The sequence below is a fragment of the Cotesia typhae genome, unplaced genomic scaffold (assembly GCF_013202065.1).
Source record: "Cotesia typhae breed Kobodo isofemale line unplaced genomic scaffold, CoteBio_Ctyphae scaffold_152, whole genome shotgun sequence".
NCBI classification, from domain to species: Eukaryota; Metazoa; Arthropoda; class Insecta; order Hymenoptera; family Braconidae; genus Cotesia; species Cotesia typhae.
The window spans coordinates 1,714,383-1,736,612 of record NW_027423776.1 but is presented as its reverse complement, the minus strand read 5'-3'; the positions used below and the strand labels follow the sequence as shown (position 1 = coordinate 1,736,612).

Below are 22,230 nucleotides of genomic sequence, written 5' to 3'. Positions count from 1 at the left end.
TAAAATTGATTAGGGGCTATCCTGAGCAGGTAAAACTGTTACAAACTGTCATTAATTGATTTAAATTTTGACGTAGATCTAACGGAAATTGAGACGACCTAACTGTTAATTTAGACCTAACCTTTGCTAATTATAGAAATAAAGTGAAAATCGCATTTACTCTAACCGAGATTCGAACCCGAGCATCGCGCTTGCCAGACCGATCACTAATCCCTACGCCATACAACCGATAAGTTAATGCACATCTCATCATTCTTATAAGCTAAATCTGTATGGTGACGAGGTATTATTTATATAATTTATGTTATTTAATATTGTGTTTGATAAAAATAATCTATTTTTTACAAATCATTATTATTTAAAAACAAAAAAAGGAAAGTCAAGTTCTTATATTACTGTAGACTTTGTTAATTATTTTGTATCTTTTGAATGTCATATTATGAATTTGAATGTTTGAAATTATCAGTATTAAAAATTCAACTGTAAATTATGATATTTTAATTTTTTTTAAGACCATATCAATTTTGACGATGTACAATTGTTTTATATAAATAATAAATTTTCAATGTTAGCATCTGTTATCAAATAATCGTTAAACAATAAATATTTACTGTTCCAAATTCTATTACTTAATGATTAGTTAAGTTTGAATTTCCCATTGAATGGCAATAGGTTGCCTGATTTTGGCTCAAGTCTGGGTTGCCATTCAACTGCCAAGGCTAGGCTTCTTAGTCTTGGCTAACGCTTAGGTAATTATTAAGTCGGCCAAAGCTAGGCTGCTCAGTTCTAGCCCAAGTCTGGATCGCTATTGAATGGCTATGGCTGGGGGATCCAGTTCTAGTCCAAGTTCGGGTAATCATTGGGTTGACCAAGGCTAGATTGCCTGTTCCTGGCCGAAGTCTAGGTTGTCATGTCATAATGTCACCTGAATATAGAGACTTCAAAACCCAAGTTAAACTGACTCTAGATTTGGCCAAAACTAGGTCATTCAGTCCTAATCCATGTTAGGGTTATCATTCAACAGCCGAGGTTAGATTACATAAGATTGGCTCAAGTTAGGGTAACTGTAGGCTTGGCCAAGGTTAGGTTATCCAGTCTTGGCCTATTTTAGGGTTACCATCCTACAGCCAAGATTAGGTTACATAAACTTGGCCCAAGTTAGGGTGACTCTAGGCTTGGCAAAGGCCAGGTTATTCAGTCTTGGCCCAAGCCTGGATAATCATTGGAATGGCCAAGGCTGATTTCCCAGTTATGGCCCAGGCATGGGACAATATAGATTTGCCAAGATGGACTTGCCAATAATGTCCCAGGCATGTCCCCGTGGTTCAACTCTGGGGTTTTCTGTACGGGCTTAACACGCAACTTTTCAAAACTGTATCTGCGAAACTATTAGGGGACGTCCATAAATTACGTGAGGTGTTTGAGGGGGGGAGGGGGTCGAGTCAAATCTAATCTAATCTTACGTTGGAGAGAGGGAGAGGGTCTCGGCAAATATCACGCAATTTTTTTTCTGATTAAAACAAAAAAAAATTATACTATTTTGGTCCATTTAATCCAGATTGTACATACTTAAGATTTTATCTTAAGCGTAATCGTAATACGAGTAAGATCATTTATTAATTCGTTCGAAAGAAAATAATTTCATTCATATTTCGACGTTATACATTTACTCACTGTCAAACCACCATATTTGTTTTATACCAAATAGCTCAATTTAATCTGAATTTACGGTACAGTGTAACGCGTCCTTTGTTTTCACGCCACTGTCAGCTGAACGCGCGTCTCAATGAACGAAGTTAGTTACGAAAGAAATTCGATTTAAGTATTCTATTGTTGAATTTTTATTACACTTATAATTAAACTCTCAGCACCATTGATTACTAGTCTTAAATAGTCGTAAATAAAAGCATGAAGCAAATTTGTTTTTTTCTTTTTACAATAACAATCCAACGCTTTTACGTAAGAAACTCACATTTTGAAAAATCTCACGTGAGATTGGGGGATGGGGGAGGAGTTGAATAAAATCTCACGAAATCTCACCAGGGAGGGAGGGAGGGGCAGAAAATAAAAAAAAACACCTCAATAAATATTTATTTAGGAGGAAAGTATATTTAGTAAAATAGTTTATAAGTATTTATCAATAGTTAACAAATATAGTGATATCTGGCCAGATATAATAAAATCTTTTTATGTCTGATGTATTTTTCAACCCAGATATTATTATATCTGTTTAGATCTGATCACGTTTGATGAATTTTTCAACTCAGATATAGTTACATCTGTTTAGATCTGATCAGATATGACTAGATTTGATTATGTCTCCAATCCCATATCTGATCAGATATAATTATATCTGGTGAGATCTAAACCTTTTTCCCCGGGTAGTATTTTTGGAACCTACTCGACTAAGTATGATATCTGATAGCAAAATCAGGTGAAAATTTCACCGTGAGGACTAATGCAATAGTTAGATTTCTAAAGAAATCTACCTAAAAAAACCCTTGGTATGGTTTTGTAGGAAATTAAATTCTTTAAAACGATGATTTTTTGTCGAATTCAAAGAATTAACAGCTTTGTTTTGTGATTGATTAAATTAAAATTTGTTCTATAATTTTTATTTTTAATTACTGATAAATACTTATCAAACAACATCCTAATGAAAAGATCATGCTAATGCAATCTTTCTAGAAATATTTATGATCTAAAATAATAGTTTATATGCTTGAATTGATTATAGTTTAGTACGATAGAAGTTAAAAATAATTTTTTCAACGGAAATAATGAAGAAAAAAAAATTCATTATTTATCTGTAAGTCTCATTAGCGTAAAATTATTCATGCTGTAAAATTTATAAAATATATACTACTGGAAAAAATTAAGGCATCAAAAAAAAATTCCAAATTTTTCGGTAGTTTTCAACAGGCCGTAACTTTGAGAGAAATGGTCGTACAGGAAATAAAAAAAAAGGAAATTGTAGCTCCAAGTGTCTAGTTTTTGGATTAGAACTTCAAAATTTTGTAGCCTCCGCGGTTTCTGAGTAATCGTAGAAAAACCAGCAACAAAAAAATTCTCAAAATTTTTTTAGTTTTTTTTTTTGGTCTACGGGCGTGGAAAAAATTTTTTTAGCTTAACCACCATAAGGATCGGATACTTTGTTCATTTAGCTTTCATTTCTTTTTTAAACACCCTGATACGTCCACTCCTCGCTGAGATATCGGTCTTCAAATGGAAAAGGATCTTTTTGTCTTTGATTATCGATATCTCAGCAACCAATGATCGCACAGAAAGTTAAAGGTGGGTTTCAAGAACTTGAATGAATTCCCTTAACGACTGTCCATTGTTTTTTCGAAAAAAATTTTTTCTTTCCGTCACATGAATTTGAAAATGCAACAAAAAAGGGCTTTTAGTGGTTTTTGGAAAATCAAGCGCTGGATCGAAAATATTGAGGAAACCACTAATGTTAAGTGTGCCTTTTACAGTTCAATATGTCCACAAAAACCCTACAAAGAATCAAATTAATCCAGCCAGCCGTTTTTTTGTTTCACTTGATCGAATTTTTGAAAAAATTAAAGGATCACGTTTTTGCTCTGAAAAGCTCATAATTTTTAAAAATGAGAAAAAAATTGTTTTTTCGAGCTTTTTCCACATTTTTGTTCCAGAAAGTGCTTAAATTGAAAAAAAAAAATTAAAAAAAAAAAAATTTTTTTGAAATTTTTTCTTGAAAAGTTTAAGAAAACAATTACCGCCGGCATTAGCGTTATCCAAAGCGTACCACGTGGAGGTCGCGCGGTCGGATTTACGCTTCTGTGTGTGTGTGTGTGTGTGTGTGTGTGTGTGTGTGTGTGTGTGTGTGTGTGTGTGTGTGTGTGTGTGTGTGTGTGTGTGTGTGTGTGTGTGTGTGTGTGTGTGTGTGTGTGTGTGTGTGTGTGTGTGTGTGTGTGTGTGTGTGTGTGTGTGTGTGTGTGTGTGTGTGTGTGTGAGGTATTTCAGGAGAATTGAGACCCGGTGGCTCGTCAGTTCCACCGTATTTAATGACTCCAAACTCATTCTCTGAAGGTTTTTGTTGGTTCAATACCGGGTATTACCACCCCTGTTTTCAATAACGGCTCTCAAACGTTCAGCCATGTTTATGCAGACGGTAATTTGAGGCTGCGGAATGGTATTCCAAATGTGCTGAAGCGCGCGCTCCAAAGCAGCTAAGTTCTGCAAATTTGGATACTCTCTGCGCAACCGACGGCCCATTATGTCCCAAACGTGCTCTATGGGGTTGAGATCTGGACTCATTGCTGGGTGTCGCAACAATGTGATGTCATGCCGCTCAAAGAAGCGCCGGGTAATGTTGGCTGTGTGTGGACGTGCATTATCTTGCATCAATATGAACGACCTCAGATGTTGTCGTCTGCGCAGAACAATGGGCCTTAAAATTTGGTCGATGTAACGTCTAGCTGTCAAATTTTCGCGTACAATTACCAAAGGTGTTCTCCAATTTCGTGAAACGCCGCCCCACACCATAACTGATCCACCGCCGTAGGCAACGACTGGACGGACAAAGTTCTGGCGAAAACGTTCTCCACGACGGCGCCAAACGAGAGGACATCGATCGTTGCCATACAGATTAAAACGAGACTCATCAGTGAATAAAACATTTGTCCATTCCCTCAAGTTCCAATTTCGATGATCGTAAGCATACGCTAAACGAGCTCGACGATGTCTTGCTGTCAACAGGGGTACACGATTAGGATGTCGTGCGTGTAACCCAGTTTCACGAAGACGGTTGATGATTGTTCGAGAGCAAATGTTTCGCACTTGATGCCGTCGTCGCTGTTGCTGTTGTTGTTGCTGTTGTCTGCGATTGGGGAAGTTTCGAGCGACAATATTCGCATTGACGAAAGGTTGTCGTCGAACTTCTCTAACAATTGTTCGATCATCGCGGGCATTAGTGACTCGATGGCGACCTTGTCCGGGGCGACGATGATATTGATTCGTCTCTTGGTATCTGGTATAAGCTCGAGATACGACAGATTGACTTACACCCATCCGGATAGCAACTGCATGTTGAGTGTAACCTTCGTCGATTAGAGTCACTAACCGAGCGACTTCCACCTCCGATAAATGTCGTCTAACCATGATTAAGAATCAAAAGTCAGAAATTTTCAATTTTGACCAAAAAATTAAAAAAAATTTTTTTTAGCGCAGAGGGATTACTTTTGAAAAAAACTGTTGAATGAAGCGATTTGCTAAGGATTCACAAAAAGAAAAGAAAAAAAAAACTCCGAAAAGCGTATGAAAAAATCGAAATTCGATTGGGGGTATTAACTTTTTTATTAATTTAATTAAAAGGAGATCAGTAGAATCAAGGAATGCAGCGGTGGAAAGGTGATAAAAATCATTGGGCGATGGTTTTCGAGTTTCCTTAACTTGTAAAAAAAAAATTTTTCCAAAGAAAATTTTTTTTTTTTAATTTTTTTTTCGAAAAAAATTTTTTTTTTGAAAATTTTTTTTTTTTAATTTTTTTTTTTTTGAAAATTTAAGCACTTTCTGGAACAAAAATGTGGAAAAATCTCGAAAAAACAATTTTTTTTCTCATTTTTAAAAATTATGAGCTTTTCAGAGCAAAAAACGTGATCCTTTAATTTTTCAAAAATTCGATCAAGTGAAACAAAAAAAAACGGCTGGCTGGATTAATTTGATTCTTTGTAGGGTTTTTGTGGACATATTGAACTGTAAAAGGCACACTTAACATTAGTGGTTTCCTCAATATTTTCGATCCAGCGCTTGATTTTCCAAAAACCACTAAAAGCCCTTTTTTGTTGCATTTTCAAATTCATGTGACGGAAAGAAAAAATTTTTTTCGAAAAAACAATGGACAGTCGTTAAGGGGAATTCATTCAAGTTCTTGAAACCCACCTTTAACTTTCTGTGCGATCATTGGTTGCTGAGATATCGATAATCAAAGACAAAAAGATCCTTTTCCATTTGAAGACCGATATCTCAGCGAGGAGTGGACGTATCAGGGTGTTTAAAAACAGAAATGAAAGCTAAATGAACAAAGTATCCGATCCTTATGGTGGTTAAGCTAAAAAAATTTTTTCCACGCCCCTAGACCAAAAAAAAAAACTAAAAAAATTTTGAGAATTTTTTTGTTGCTGGTTTTTCTACGATTACTCAGAAACCGCGGAAGCTACAAAATTTTAAAGTTCTAATCCAAAAACTAGACACTTGGAGCTACAATTTCCTTTTTTTTTATTTCCTGTACGACCATTTCTCTCAAAGTTACGGCCTGTTGAAAACTACCGAAAAATTTGGAATTTTTTTTTGATCCCTTAATTTTTTCCAGTAGTGTATATTTTTCTGTCATTTTCGGATTCTTCTATAGCGCTAGTAACTCCAAACGGCAGTTATAAAAATCCCTCTAGTGTACAACTGCAAACATGATTTAATAGATTTTGTTAGCAAATATGTCACAGCTGGTTAGATAAAGTTGGCTACATTTACAGCTGACTAGTATCTACCATAAAGTTTGAGACTATATTGATATCTGCGGTGATTAGTAATTACTCGTTTTGTAAAAATATATTAGCTATGTCGGAAAATAGTTTGAATAATGTTTATCTTTTGGGTGCTGTTCATAATAATTTGGCATTATGGCAGCTTCCTAAAAATGGAGACGTTTTGAATTATTTTATGTTCAAGTACAAGATCTTAAAGAAAATAGAATGTGCTGCAGAGGTTATAGAAGAAGTTTGAGAAGTTTGGAGTGTTATGAACATACCACTGATAAAGCATCAACATGCAATGAAAAAAAACAGAAATGCTTTTTACGAAATGTAGAAATTCAGATAAAAGTCGTCTTAAAAAACATTCGAAGTTTAATCTGTTGAAAATAAAAAACTTACTGATAAACTAAATAAATTATTTGATGTGAGAGATTAAAAAAAGATGTATCTGATTACTCCTGTCCTGAAGAACTGTTTTGGTTGGTAAGAAGAAGTAAAGGCCCATAAACACCTGTACCAGATGACGTAGAAAGTCAGATGTCTATGTTTGGGATCAAGCGCGCCGTCCATCTGTCCATCACTTCTGATGTCCATCGATCCTGCTACTCTAGCTGCGTTTCCGCCTTTATCCTCGTTCTTGCGTCTTTCATGTTTTCGTCACTGTTTGTAGCGTCGTAGAGTTTTGCTCTCACAAACGTTAGTAAGTCGATGGGCGTGGCTCCCCAATGACCAATATAGCCGCCTCGGAAACCGTTCGGTAGGCGAAGGCAACCCTGAGAGCACCTCGCTGCTGCAGTGTGTACAGATTTGTACAGATTTTTTATCAATAATTTATAATTTAAATGCTCATATCTAATTATTCAGCAATAATATACTAAATTCATGTTCAATTGTGAAAAATTTGTCCTTTAATTACTAATTGCATAGATGGTTGATTAAACTTCTAATTATATATGAGTATTCCCGAGAAAAAATATTTATATATATTTATATATAAATTGGTTATATATGATTATAAATGAAAAATGGCCAAATATAATCATATTTAATCATATATAACAATGCATAATTATATATAACAATATTTAATTAGATATTTATTACATCTAATTAATTATTGGGTTAATTTTATGGATAGAGTATTTAATATGGCTCTACGCAATTCTCTGTAACCAATTAAAATGTAAAAAAAAATAATATCTAGATATAATTTTACGGTTATAACACCAGCGGTCAACCATCCAACTATTGACCATGCTCAATGCTGCTTAACTTTGATGATCTCCGTGCGTCTTGAAGTTTGTGATTCCATATATAATCATATATGATTATATACCATTATATATGATTATATAGAAATATTTTTTCTCGGGTTATTAAGGATAGGTACTTCTAGATTCATTGAAAAAGAAAATATTGGAAATTGAATGAAAAATTGGAATTATTATAAAATGTTAAGAAACACCAATTTGATAATAATGATTTTAATTTTTATTTTAATAATTGTTACAGGTCTGTAAATGAAAGTTAAGATTTTGTGGTTATATTTTTAAAACATTTATAAAAATAGAATGTGTTTCGGTACAGTTATAGCTATAGCAACAAAGTATAGTTATACCAACAAATCTATAAGTAACATTAACAAAATGTTTCAAGTTGTACTAACAAACCAGTTTGTTAAATCACAAAATAAATTAGTTGCTCTGACAAAATTACTTTTTTGCTGCAACAAAGTGATTTTGTTGCAGTTAGAAAACTTATTTGTTGCTTTTTAAATGTATTTTTATAAAATTTACTGTAACAAATTTACTTCTTATTCCAACAAATTCTCATTGTCATCCTTACAAATTGTCTTTATTACTATAACGAATTGTCTTTGCTACTCCACAAAATTCTCTTTGTTAATATGATAGAACAGTTTTGCTGTTTCAAAAAAAAAAAAATTGGTTATATCAACTAAATAAAGTATTTTGTTGAATAAACTAAAAGATTTTACTATATCAACAAAACTGTTTCGTTATTATAATATATCAAAAACTTATTATAACCTCAATTTTGTAGCTTGAACATATAATTTGTTATCATTTTGTTCACAAATTCATTTGTTACCACAACATACCTTAGGTTATTAACAAGGTTTTTTTCTGCGTGTTAGTTTCGTTTATAACAAGATTAAAAATCTGTCTTTCATGATTGTATTAATGATCTTTTGAAAGATGTAAACTTTTAATAACTAGTAAAACATATAAATAAGAACAATAATATTTATTAGCATATTATTTTTTTACTGTATAATAGTTTTACCTGCTCAGGTTGGCCCCTAATCAATTTTGTAAATAAACTAACGAAACTAACAAACAATATAATTATCAAGGCGCCACCAGGATTTTTAATCACGGTTATTGGAACCGGTTCAGAGCTGAGAAACCTTATTCTTAGGGTAGAGAGAGTGGATGAAGGAGCTGTTGGAGAATAAATATTTAATTAATAATATATCGATATTTATTAACAATAAAAATCAACAAAATAAGTACTTATCAAGATTAATTAAATCTCACTCACACAGTCACAATATAATGAATTAAAACTTATAAACTACAGCCTAACTATCGGCTGACCAGGACAACTTAAAACTATAGCCTAACTGTCGGCTAACCAGGACCAACGAGTCTCTCTGCGCAAAGACTGCAGTGCGACAGAGATCGTCTAGCCTAACTATTGGCTAACCAGAACTAAACTACTTTTACATAAACCTAATAACTATCGGCTAACCAGAACTATTTAATTACTGTGCACAAAGACGTCAGTGTGACAGAGATCGTCTAGCCTAACTATCGGCTAACCAGGACCAACGAATTACTCTGCATAAAGACAACAGTGTGACAGAGATCGTCTAGCCTAACTATCGGCTAACCAGAACTGACAACACTATTAACACACTCTATCACGCATGACCCACACTAATCTTCACACACATAACCCATACTTGTATGATTTAATTATATAAATTTTAATTTAACAAAATTGACTGTACTTAATTTTAATTAAATATTTTAATTTAAGTATTCAATCATTAGTAATTGGTGAAACGATAATTCCAAATTAACAATCAAATTCCAAAAGACTTAACGAACATCAGTTTCAATTTCCGATTGCAAATTTTAACTCTGTATTGAAGTATTGGATAGATTAAAATTCCTAATTAACTTATTGTCATGATCTTAATAATATAATAATAATGGTTTAATTCGAGAGATCTTAATTCGTTGAATTAACTTTTGCTAATTAAATCAATCACGATATAAATTTTACTATCAAGTTCAAAATTATTAACACAAGTTTATTGTTGTAAATTAATTAATTCTGACCAATTTTTCCTGTGACATTTTCTACTAAGAATAACTAATTTTTGGACTTAATGTCCACGCTATTAATTTTTAATTTTTAGTAAATTTTTACTTTGTCTAATCCACGGACTTAATTATTACGGAGTTAATCCCAAGATAAATTAATTTTCATGTCGAATTAATTTACAATATAAAATAATTCAGTTATTAATTCCTAATATAATTTTCGATAACATCTTAATAATTTTCTAAATTATAAAAATCGACAAATGTCGAAACATACATTTTCTTTAGCTAGAACATTCGCTAGTTTAGTTATATTTGACCTTGGGTGTTTGGAATTTACTGCGACACAAAATATGTAGACGCTCGACTAAAAATTCCACGAGTAAAAATGCTTGTCAATTATTTTTCAAGCGACAAAGTTAATCACTTTTTCTTGACCTAAGTGTTATAAAATTATAACAATTAATTAAGCGAATTTTCTAGATGTTAATTAGTTTAATTGATTAATTTTATTTATTGAATTTTTTCCGTAAGGTCGATTGAGTGACTCTCGGGTATAAGCCCCCACGAAAATCACTCAATTCATACTAACAAATGTTTAACTACTAGTTATTAATGAAAATTATATATAAAGTAATAAATTGAGAAGAGGTAAAATGGACCGAGTGTAAACCGCGGTCCACCTTCCACCCACGAAGTAAAATTTGCTACCTTAATCAAACTCGATGAAAATCCTAAAATTTTCCTGATCCGGCAATTTTCCGTAGAAAGTCCGTCTCGAGCTCCAAATTTTTCTTCCGGGGATCCGGTTTCAATTGTATAAAATTTTTCTGTAATTACAAATTAATTAATATTTTGTCACGTAAATTATTAATAGGAGGACATAATTAGATTTTTATCGCAGCGTTCCAATTGAACGTGCGAAAAAATAATTACCTTTTTTTTTTATGATAATTGCGACCGGTATGGTCGGTCACTCAACCTCTTTTGGTTGTCACATTTGCCGGCTCTCGTTCACTTACCTATTTCACCCCCTCTTAATTACTAAAAAGGGTCCCGAAGATGGAGGCGCACCAGTGCTGCGTCGAATAATTATCGATCTCTGGTCACTTATCGATGAAGGGTAATTTTACCCTGTTACAACTGTATGTAAATTTTTGACGAAATTTTACCCCGGGTATTTATATATATGCTATGAAGCACCTAGCGAAACAAGTGGGTAACAGTTAGTTTATTGTAAGAATCTTTTCTTTTTGTTATAGGAATAGCCAGTGCATTGTCAAGAAAACAACAGTCTATAGAACTTAGTCGTCGGAGGGTTGCTTCTTCGAAATTAACCAGTGACATAGTTATTCCGATCAATGAACGTGATGAATTAAATGATCATGAAAACGTTGAGTTACTAACACCATGCCTGGAATCTAATGGATACTTCCCTGATCGCGAACAGTGTGACAAATACTATGACTGCAGAGATGGTCAATTCACTGAAAAATTCTGTCCCGATGGATTAGTATTCAACGATTTTAGTCCACAACATGAAAAATGTGATCTTCCGTTTGGAGTTGATTGTACCAGACGCCCATACAGACGTAAATAAAATCTTTTTACTTCTTGGTATGAAAATCAATAATTTTCCAAAATTGGGGAGTTATTGATTTAATTTTGATTTAAAGAAATTAGAAAAACAGTTGACCCTGAAGGCAATCCCTGCAACTACCCGTCAAATTCATACCTACGCTTGGAATCGCACTTATGACGTTTTTGAGCTCTCCGAGCTAAAAAAAAGTAGCTTCCGTATGCTTTTGGCTCGCAGAACCCAAAAGTCTGACAGAAATTTGTTAAAATTAATGAAAGAATCAACCGATTATGACCGGACTGGTAGCGGTCGAAGTGGTTTTTTGATGTTAAGAGCTGATTAGTTTTTGTAATCGATCGGTATAGCCGTTAAAAAGTTATTTCAAAAATACCACATTAAAAAAAATGTTTAACTTCCCACTATAAATATTACATTATCAGTATTTGAAAAATTACTAAACGACTTGCAATTATTACTAATGGGGTTTTGTAATATTTCGTATTTGGTATGTATATTTTACTAAACGGTATAGTAAATATTCCAATATTCGTAGTTTCAAACTTACTAAACGACTTCTAATTATTACTAAGGAGGGTTTATACTATTTTATATTTGACATGTAGGTTTTAGTAAACAGTATGGTAAATATTCCTTTATCCTTATATTAAAAATTACTAACCACGATAAATAAAATATACTCATATGATTAACAATATTTCCTATACTTTCAATAGCGGTTCAACATTACAATCTAAATTTAGTAATTTTTACTCATATTTTTGAGTAAAAATTATTATATTTTTTTCTCCGTGTAAGAAAATTAAAAATTTTTAAAAACCGGGAAGTCATTGGTTTCAATCCGTTTTTTGGAAATCTAATTTTCATCAGATTTCGACGTTTTGAGGTCTTAGGAAGCTTCCCTGAATGTTCTTGCGATGATGTCCGATGTCTGTATATATGTGTGTGTATGTTAAATTCTTTCAGACTTAGTAACGAGTTACATGAATCGCAGCTGTAATGTTTGTTTTCTAAAATTTTAGGAAACTTACTTACATTATCTTTGCGCACTTTTAGTCCTTATTGTTATGAATACTCGATACTGCCCCATTACTGCAGTTGATAAGTATCAATAGCAAATAAAGTTTCGTTAGTACCTACGTGATGTCTAAACAAAAAATCTAAGTATTTTCTTTCAGTGATACCGGAATCTAACTATCATAAAACTATTAAGTTGAAAAATCTTATTAAGTCTCAGTGCTCGGAGAAACACGTAAATATTAGATGGGGTAGATCAAAGAGGGATGACTTTTCGAGTATTTCGATATTAAAAACTGCCTTTTAAGGAGGATAAAGCAAAATCGGATCAGCAACATTCTCGTAAATGGACACTTGTTAAAAGAAAGACTTGAAGACTCTAATAAGTGGTTCAAAATTAAAAGAAGCATGCATTGAACACAAAAACTGCGAAGAAGAAAAAACTAATGGATTCGTTTAAATAGATTTGTAAGTTTCTTTGAATTCTTTTTGTGAGTGCAATTCATGATTTATGTCGAATTAAAATATTTTTTTATTATTTCAAATTTTATTTTCATACCGGTCTTGGATTTTACAAGGCTGAGTAGATGGTAGGTGTCGCATGCAGCGACTGTTCCCCCATCATGTGTGTATTCTGTCCTGTTCTTTCTATGTATTGGACCCCAGAATATCCCATTTCACTCCTATACTTCACCTCATTATTATTAACCTTATTTTCTAATTTATTTCATGCCGTAAGATGGGCGGCGGAGTTCCTAGGATCCACCTTCACAAGCATGAAATGTGAGTGTATTCCATACATGTTTGTGAATTAAATATATAATATAATATAATAATAATAATAATAATAATAATAATAATAATAATAATAATAATAATAATAATAATTGCAGAGTTTGGAGCGGCTTCACGACCGTTTGGTCCTGGGTTTAACACACGAAGTTGTCAATTTCACTGCAGACGAGGATGACTTTCTTATGCAAATTGTACATAAACATGAAAATGCGCATAAGGGGTCATTCTTGTATAAGGCAGCAATATATGCGGCAAGAACCCTTGGTCTTGGAGAAATAAACGCTCTTATGGAACTCCGAAAGGAGGAATTTAAGAGCGTCATCAGGAACGCCGAGGAAAAACTACTCCTTGGCGAACTGATGGACAAGTCCATGCACAGCGTGTTCTTTAAACACGTGCGTGATCATGGCTTGTCCATCCAGCTGACGTTTTGCTTCTTAAAGTCAGCGGGCCTGATGTCCGAGACTGAAGGGTTCATATTTGCCTGCCAAGATGGTGTCATTAACACTCTTGAGTACCGTAGCAAGGTGCTCCAGGTGCAGCTTCCGGACACGTCCTGTAGGAGGTGTAGACAACATCCGGAGACACTTATGCACCTTTTGTCGGCATGTCCAGTGCTGGCGAGAGGTGCATATATCCAGCGTCACAATGCTGCCCTGAGAGTACTGTACTACTATCTTCGTCATTGCTACGGTATTGACGTGACACCAGTGCTGCCTTATTTGCCAGGAGATATTCCCCAGGTTGTTGAGAATGACAGTTGCAAAATTTATTGGAACATGCCATTTGCAACAACCCGGCGGATAGATCACAACAAACCTGATATTGTGCTCTTCGACAAGGCCACTCGTGACATTTATGTCATTGAGTTCTCGGCCCCGGCTGAATACAACATCTCAGCCAAAGAAGAGCACAAAAGACAAATATATCAGGATCTCCTGTTTGAAATTGGCAAACGTTACCCAGGTTACCGTGTCAAGCTTGTCGTCCTGATTGTTGGCGTCCTAGGAGGGATGAAACAGTCTTTTGTATCCTCACTTGCCAAGGTTCCAGCTTGCTCATCAAAAGCTAAGTTCTTGGCAGTTAGGATGCAGAAGGCTGTTTTACTTGGTTCTCTCCGTCTCTTAAGGGAAATGACTTTGGCCTACTGTGATCACTAACCGCCTTGTTGTGCGGAGTGGTCCAGCAGTAACGGATGGAGCTCAGGCTGGGCCCTCGGAGAATCAGACTCCGGGGATAACCCCTCTGAGCATTTAATAACAAAAAAATAATACCAATAATAATAATATCATTATATCATTATATCATTATTTCGCATATAATTAACGCATTTAAATATTCTTTCATTTTTATTATCACTGCGGCTGTGGACTGTCTTGTGCTTTCTATACTCTATTTACGCTATTCCTCACCTCTTTCTATAAGCTGTTGGAATAATGACATGGGGAAACCACCGAGAAAACCTACGCCAGTACAGTTCAGCTACTAGAGTGACCCCCGGAAGTTGGTGTCGGAACTATTCTAACAATATTCGGGGCTCGAATCCTCACCTCACGACACAATATACGAACGGACAAATAACTTAGTCCGCTAAGCTGTCATGCCACTGTCGAATTCAAATAATTAAATAAATCTATGCAATGCATACATACATATATCCAATGCATATTTGCTGTATCGTTTATAAATCTCTATAAGTGGTAACTCTAGTTGTGAGGTCTTTAAATTCTAACCGACAAACTTGTGAATTTTTAGGGCAAGGCTTCTCCTGTATCTCTTCAAGTATCTTTTTAGATTTTACATATTCAGATTTAAGTGTATTTTGTAAGAAATGGGGAGTGAATTTTATTACGCATTCATTTTTATCTCTCTAAGCACTGGAATAAAGTAATTAAAAACTCCACTTACGAAGTTAATTTAGAGTTAGAGTTTTCTTCAGAATAGTGATTTTTGAGTGAATTTGTATTTTAACCTGGAAACATCTGAGCACGAAGTTCTTAGACGAAAAAAAATTTGATTTCATTGAAACAGGTTTTTGTGTGTCAAATTATGTGTCGAATCATTTGTTTTCATCCCGATAAAAAAATTTTTTGTCTAATTTAATATGATTATATATGTTCATGTATATGATTATATATAATCATACATGAAGTTATATATAATCATGCATGATTATATATGAGGTCATATATAATTATAGATGGCCCCATACATAATTAGATCTTATCATACCTGGCTGTTATAAGCCCATATATAAGTCTATAAATGACCAGATCTGATTATATATAAGTCCATATGTAATTAGATATGATCAGATCTGATATATGAGTCTATATATAATTAGATATGATCATATCTGGCTGTTTTAACTCCATATATAATCATATATAAGTCTCTATGTGATCAGATCTGATAATATATAGGTCTATATATAATTAGATCTGATCAGACTTGCATAGTCAGATGTTATCAAAATTTTTCCTTTGAAAAATAAAATTTTTTTTTTGGTCTTCACAAAAAGTGCAAAATGATGTTTACTATTACGTTCGAATCATTCTGAAATAAAAAATTTGTTACATTTCCTATGGAATGTTTAGATCTGCTCTGCGACTTACTGCTCTGCCAGTGCTCTGCTACTGCTTAACAGTCAAATCATTATTTACTTTATTATTCAAATAAATCTAATGTTATAATGAGATTCGGTAAAATAAATAATTTAAGACTATCAAATATATTATAAAATTAATTTTTATATTATATTTATGAGAAACTGATTTTATACGTTATGTACTTCATAGAATCAATGTCATATAAGATAGCAGCACAGCAGACGAGAACTTCAAGGCGCACGGATATCATCAAATTTAAGCAGCATTGAGCGTGGTTAGTAGTTCGATGGGTGACCGCTGGTGTCATAGCCGCAAAATTATATATAAAGTTTTTTTTTTGTCTTTTAATTGGTTATATAGAATCGCGTACGACCATATCAAGTGCTATATCCATACAAGTAACCAAATAATTAATTAGAAGTCAAAATATGTAATTAAATATTGTTATATATAATTATATATAGTTATACATGATTATATATAATTAGACCTGGCCAATTTTTGGATCTGATCATATACAGACAATTATGAATGATTATATATGATTAGACAAAATCTTTTTTCATCGGGATCTATATAAAATAAATTTTACTTGAAAAAAAAATTTTCTTGGAATATAGATATATATATATATATATATATATATATATATATATATATATATATATATATATATATATATATATAATAAAACAATATTACAAAAATTATACCAAAATATTTAGAAAAATTACCGGTAATCAGTACTTAAGGTAATATTATATACTATAAGGGAGTGGGTCAAAAAAATCGATTATTATTTTTTACTTCTGACATTGAAAAGTTGGTTCTCAGGCACTTCTAGAAAATGCTTACTCTTAATTTGAGCTCTTAATATCGATAGGGATATTGTATTCTCACCGCAGTTTTACATTTTCGTTAGTCTCTTATAAAAAAAATCATATTTCTCTATTACTCAATTTTTTACTTGAATTTTCGTAGAAAATTAAATAATCTACAAAAGAGATCAAATATGTGTAAGCGATTACATTGACCATTCCAAAGATATCCGAAATCAAAGTTCAAAGAATTGAGGTTTCAACAGATCTCATCGTTTTGAAGCCCTAAAAAGCTTTCCTGACTATTTTTGCGATGATGTCAGTGTGTGTGTGTGTGTGTGTGTGTGTGTGTGTGTGTGTGTGTGTGTGTGTGTGTGTGTGTGTGTGTGTTAATTATAGGTTACCGAGGTTTTTGTTTTTAGAAGGCGCTGCGCGTAGGCTGCGACAGCTGACCAGTTATCTTCTTTTTCGAGCATATAGGTTACTAAGCATTCCGGGGAAAGCGTGGTGCCTATGATTTCTTCTTTGCTGCTTCTGTAGTCCTTCCACCGTACACACTCAAAGAAAGTGTGATCGGCGTCTTCGATTTGGTCCTGGCAATATTTGCACATCGGCGTGTCCTGTGGCCCCATCTTGTAGCGGTAAGCGTTAAACTGGCCGTGGTCTATCAAAAACTGGGTGAGGTAGAAATCCGTTTCCCCGTGTTGTCGAGAGAGTCAGATGGTTATGTCCGGAATCAGGCGAGCCGTCCATCTGCCCGTCTCCCCTGACGTCCATCGGTCTTGCCACTCCTATAGCGTTTCCTCTTTTATCTTCGTCTTTGTCTCCTTGGAGTTGTCACTGTTTCTTTTAGCGTCATAGAGTTTTACCCTCTCGAACGCAAGTAAATCGATACGTGCGGCTCCTGCTATGACCAATGCAACCGCTTCAGAAACCGTGCGGTAGGCACAGGCTACTCTGAGAGCGCCCCGCCGCTGCACCGCTGCCATTTTACGTCGGTGTGTCTTCTGCTTCAGGATGTGAGCCCATATCTCCGCTCCATAAAGCAGTACAGAGTGGACTACCTCAAGCAGGACTCATCGTTTTCGGGTCCGTGGTCCTATGGAGTTGCTCAAGATCCTTCATAGGTTGGATACGGTCTTGCTGGCTTTCTTGCATACATTATCTAGATGTTCGCGGTAGGATAGTTTCTCGTCTATCATTACCCCTAGATAGCGTAGAGCCCGTGTTGACGTTAATGTTGTACCTCCCATGTCTATTGTAAATGGTTTTGGAACCCATTTTTGACAAGTCAGGACAACCATCTCTGTTTTTTGTTTGGCGAGTTTTAGGTAGTGTTTCTCAAGCCAGGCTTCGATAGCATCAGTGGTGCCTCGAACTAGCAGTTCTGCCTCCTCGGTACTGTCTACTAAAATCGTAGACGCGACGTCATCCGCGAAGCCCGTGAGTTCCACCTGCTTCGGCAGCGGAATTCGGAGGAGCTCTTCGTAGTCAGCGTTCCATAGGTCAGCCCCCATAATTGAGCCTTGGGGCACGCCAGCCGTTATGTCATGCTCTTGATAGCCATCTGTTGTTTCTACTATCAGCTTTCTCTCATCAAGGTTATCGTCGATCATTTCCAGATTTTTTGGTTCCACGTCAAATTTGTGTTCCAGGGCGTCTAAAATATCCCCCAAATTCGCGCTGTTGAAGGCGTTTTTAACGTCGAATGTTAGGAGAAGACAGACCTTGCGATCTTTGAGACTACGAGACCATGCTCCTCTTGCTATCTCCGTTATCTTCCGAATTGCATCGACTGCTGAACGTCCTTTCCGAAAGCCATGTTGGTTAAAGGCAAAACCTCCAGCATGATCGATGTCATTGTTTAGCCATGGAATGAGCTTCTCGAGCAGCTTTCCGGCAATGTCCAGCATGCAGAGTGGTCTATACGACGAAGGTGTTATAGGAGCTCCCTTCCCCTTGTCCAAAAGGACTTATCTCTGCCGCTTCCAGATCTAAGGGAACGTGCCGGTTGTCAGACAGGCATTGTAGGCGCTTAAGAGTATGTCTGGGTACTCCAGGGCTACTGTCTTGATGACAGATGCTGGTATGCCGTCAGGACCAGGTGCTTTTCCTGTCTTGATAGTCTTTGTCGCTTCTGGCAAAGCCTTTCCAACTCGTTTAGTAACAATTTGGTACGCCTTACCCCAGAGGTCATTGTTGAGGTCGTTGCAGATCTCTTTCTACAATATCGCTTTACTTACTTTAATAACTTTATTCAAAGCCTTTTTGGCCTGCTTGTACTCCATCAAATATTTATTTTAGTCGAGAGAATACTTCGCAGCTCTCGTTGCTCGTCGACGTAGCTTGTGGCATGTTTTTCGAAGCTCTGTTATCTTTTGTGACCACCAGTATGCCGGCCTATGGGAGCCTTGCTTTTTCAGCCGTGGCATTGAGGCATCATACGAGGAAACAATCAGTCCCATCGCTTTGGAGACTATTGTTTCCGTCTTCTTGCGAGTACTTTGAATCAGGCTACTCCGTTCAGTAGACAAGCTCTGATTCAAGAATGTTCGCAGTGCTTCTTCATCAAGCCTCCTGGCATTCCACTTCCGCAGGTGATTGTCATGCCGCGAACGTGGATTGGGTGCTAGTCCAACACTAAATGTCATGTACTGATGATCACTGCCACTATATTCTTCGGATACGGTCCAGCCTTCAATCATATTCGCAATCCTTGGGGTCGCCAACATAATGTCAAGGATAGATTCCTGGTATCCTGGTCTTCTGAAGGTCGTAGTAGTACCGGTGTTCAGCACTATGAGGTCCGTTCGTGCTGCAAAGTCCGCTACTTCGTCTCCTCTGGTGTCCGAGTATTCAGCGCCTCATTCAGCCGATTTCACGTTGAAATCACCAGCTACGATGACTTTTCCGTTGAACTTGCCGATAGCGTCCTCTATTTTTGCCATTTTCTGGCGGAACACACTAATCCCTTCATTGGGTGAAAGGTAGACGCTCATGAAGTACGTCGTGGGGGTTTTGATCCAGACGAAGCCTTCTTCGCTTCCGCTGTCGTTGACGGTGGTCTTCTTCGAGTTAGTGATCCAGATTGCTGCCGTGCCGGATTTATCAGCGAACCATGTTCTATCCTGAATATTCAGATATTGTTCGGAGATAAGGCAGATGTCAATCTTGTCTTCGAAGACACGTTGGCACAGCAGGTTTTGCGCTAAGGCGCACCTATTCAGGTTGCCCTGTAGTATGCGTGTCATTTTTTACCTCTCGTGGCTTCTGCTAGTGCTGTGCGGAATGCCTTGGAAGCTCCGGTACCAGGAATATGGCATAGATCGTCATTGGCATCTTTGTCCGGAGTGCAAAGGAAGCAGCTTGGCTTCTCAGTGCAGTTTACGGCCCTGTGATTTTTTCCGCCACATTTGTAGCAGCACCTGGTTCTGTCTGGTCCCGCACCCTGCTGTGTGTGGTGTCCGAAGCCGAGACACTTAAAGCCGCGGGTTACTTTTGTAACTTGGCGTATGCGGCAGTTAACCCAGCCAATCTTTATACGGGCCTTGTTAAGGGCTTTAGTCGCATTGGCTTCGTCGATCTCGCAGAAGGCTGCCCGATTACCTCGTGGTGTGGGTTTTGTCAAATTCATTCGTTTGATCTCTAGGCTGTCATTGAATTCACGTTTAAGTGCTTCGCGGACTTCGCTCTCGGTAGAGATTTCATCGAAGTCGAGGATCTCAATCGTTGCTGTTGGTGTTAGCGTTTTGACCGTGCCGATGTTTGCAGTGGCTGACCTTACTGCATCAGTGAAAGCCTTGCTGTCCTCGGACTTTCGAGCCATTTCAAGGAGAACGCCTCCGTGCCTCGTCCTTTTAATAGACCTTATGTCTACTCCAGTCTGTCGGGCTAACCTTGGCCTTAATTTCCTTGAGGAGATCAGCGTACGTTCGCCCTTCAGCTGGTTGAACATGCACAGCCGTTGTTCTTGTCTTTTTCCTTTTCGGTTTTTTTGAGCCACCCTTACTTGGTCGGTTTTGGGCTTCAGTAGTTTTTGCCCCTGGCTCCTGTTCTCTTTCCTTCTTTTTCTTTTGCCGTGTCACCTCGATCCAGGTATTATCCCGGGCTGTCTTTTTCTGTGCTGGCTAGTCAATTTCAGAGGAAGGGCTGGGTGTAGACAGCGTCCTCTTCTTTTTGTTCTCTTTTCCTTGCAGTGGTTTCTCAGGAGTGACCAAAAACGCTTGTGGTTTTGTGGTCATCTCCGGAGATGTTTGCGTGGTTGTCGCCGACATCGATGCTGGTTTGTTGGCCAACTTATATGCCGTGGCAATGGACGCTACTAATTTTCTGAGTTCATGATGGAGATTTCTCTTGTCCTTTATAGACTCCGTCAACTCATCAAACTTGCTATCGAGCCGTTCCATTGGCGATTGTTGGCTGGTGACAGTTGGTAGAGAGTTGATCCTCCCTCGATATGTGTTAGTGTTGACGGGAGCAATAGGTCTTCCACTTCTTGGAGGAACGCCTGTTTGCTGTGCGTCTACTTCCATCTGAGCTGTTTCAGTACTTCCTGTAGCATTGCTAGCATTGCTAGACGGCAGAGCCATAGGGTGCACTCTGCTGTTCAAACGGTCGCTTGATAACGACGAGTTCAGGCCCGTTTGTACGCCTTCCCTCGCCGGTACTGAGGTATCCCCCCTCTGCACCGTAGACGATGTTTGAATGTTTTCTGACATTTCATATCATCTTTTTGCTAGGTTTTGATCCACCCCGAGTATTTTATTTCCTTGGTACCCGACGTATCTGGCGCGCAGGTATGACGAGTATTCCCCTATCCGCCACCTGGGGAGGCGCCCCATGCGGGACCCAGCAAGCCCGACACGAGGTGTGTGTGTGTGTGTGTGTGTGTGTGTGTGTGAAAAATCCTTGACTTGTATGGAATCTCAAGAAGGGAATTCACAAGCAGCTTGGAGATCAAACTGGTAAATCTGACAAAATCTACACCTCGAGGCAACCGGGCAACCTTCTACGAGATAGATGCCAGCGCGATCAAGACCGTTGACAAAGCCCATATAAAGATCGGATGGGTTAACTGCTATATACGTTCAGTGGCGAAAGTAATCCGCTGCTTTAAATACCTTGGTTTTGAGCACCAAACGCGAAACTGTACGGGAACGGAAAGAAGCAAGTGTTACTATAAATATGGCGGAGAAAACCACAAATCTGCAGACTGCACGGAGATGCCAAAATGGTTCCTCTGTACACCGGACAAAAGAGCTCAAGATGACTTATTAGCGTGTTTTATTTTTAAGCGAAATTTTTTTTTCGCTAGTACCTGAAAATCTGATAATTTATAGATGAAAAAAAATATTGCCGCCAAAAAAAATTCTCAGTTGATTAGACGCTTCACTCATTGTTAAATTCGATTTCCCATATGAATAACAGGCAAAATTTTTGTTGCCCTCCGAAAAGAACAATTTTTGCTTAGCACAGAAGAAAGCCAAGAACTCCGTCATATCTGTATTTTTATAACGTTATTGTATTTAAATGCATGGCATTGTG

General features: G+C 36.6%; 1 protein-coding gene across 1 annotated transcript in view; it reads left to right on the top strand.

Moving 5' to 3' along the window:
- Cpap3-b (cuticular protein analogous to peritrophins 3-B) overlaps positions 1-22,230 on the top strand; it is a 39,444-nt gene that overhangs the window by 4,055 nt on the left and 13,159 nt on the right. The window contains exon 2 of the mRNA XM_074256106.1: positions 11,113-11,442. Within this exon, the coding sequence (XP_074112207.1) occupies positions 11,113-11,442 (330 nt within the window). The remainder of the gene's footprint in view (positions 1-11,112; positions 11,443-22,230) is intronic.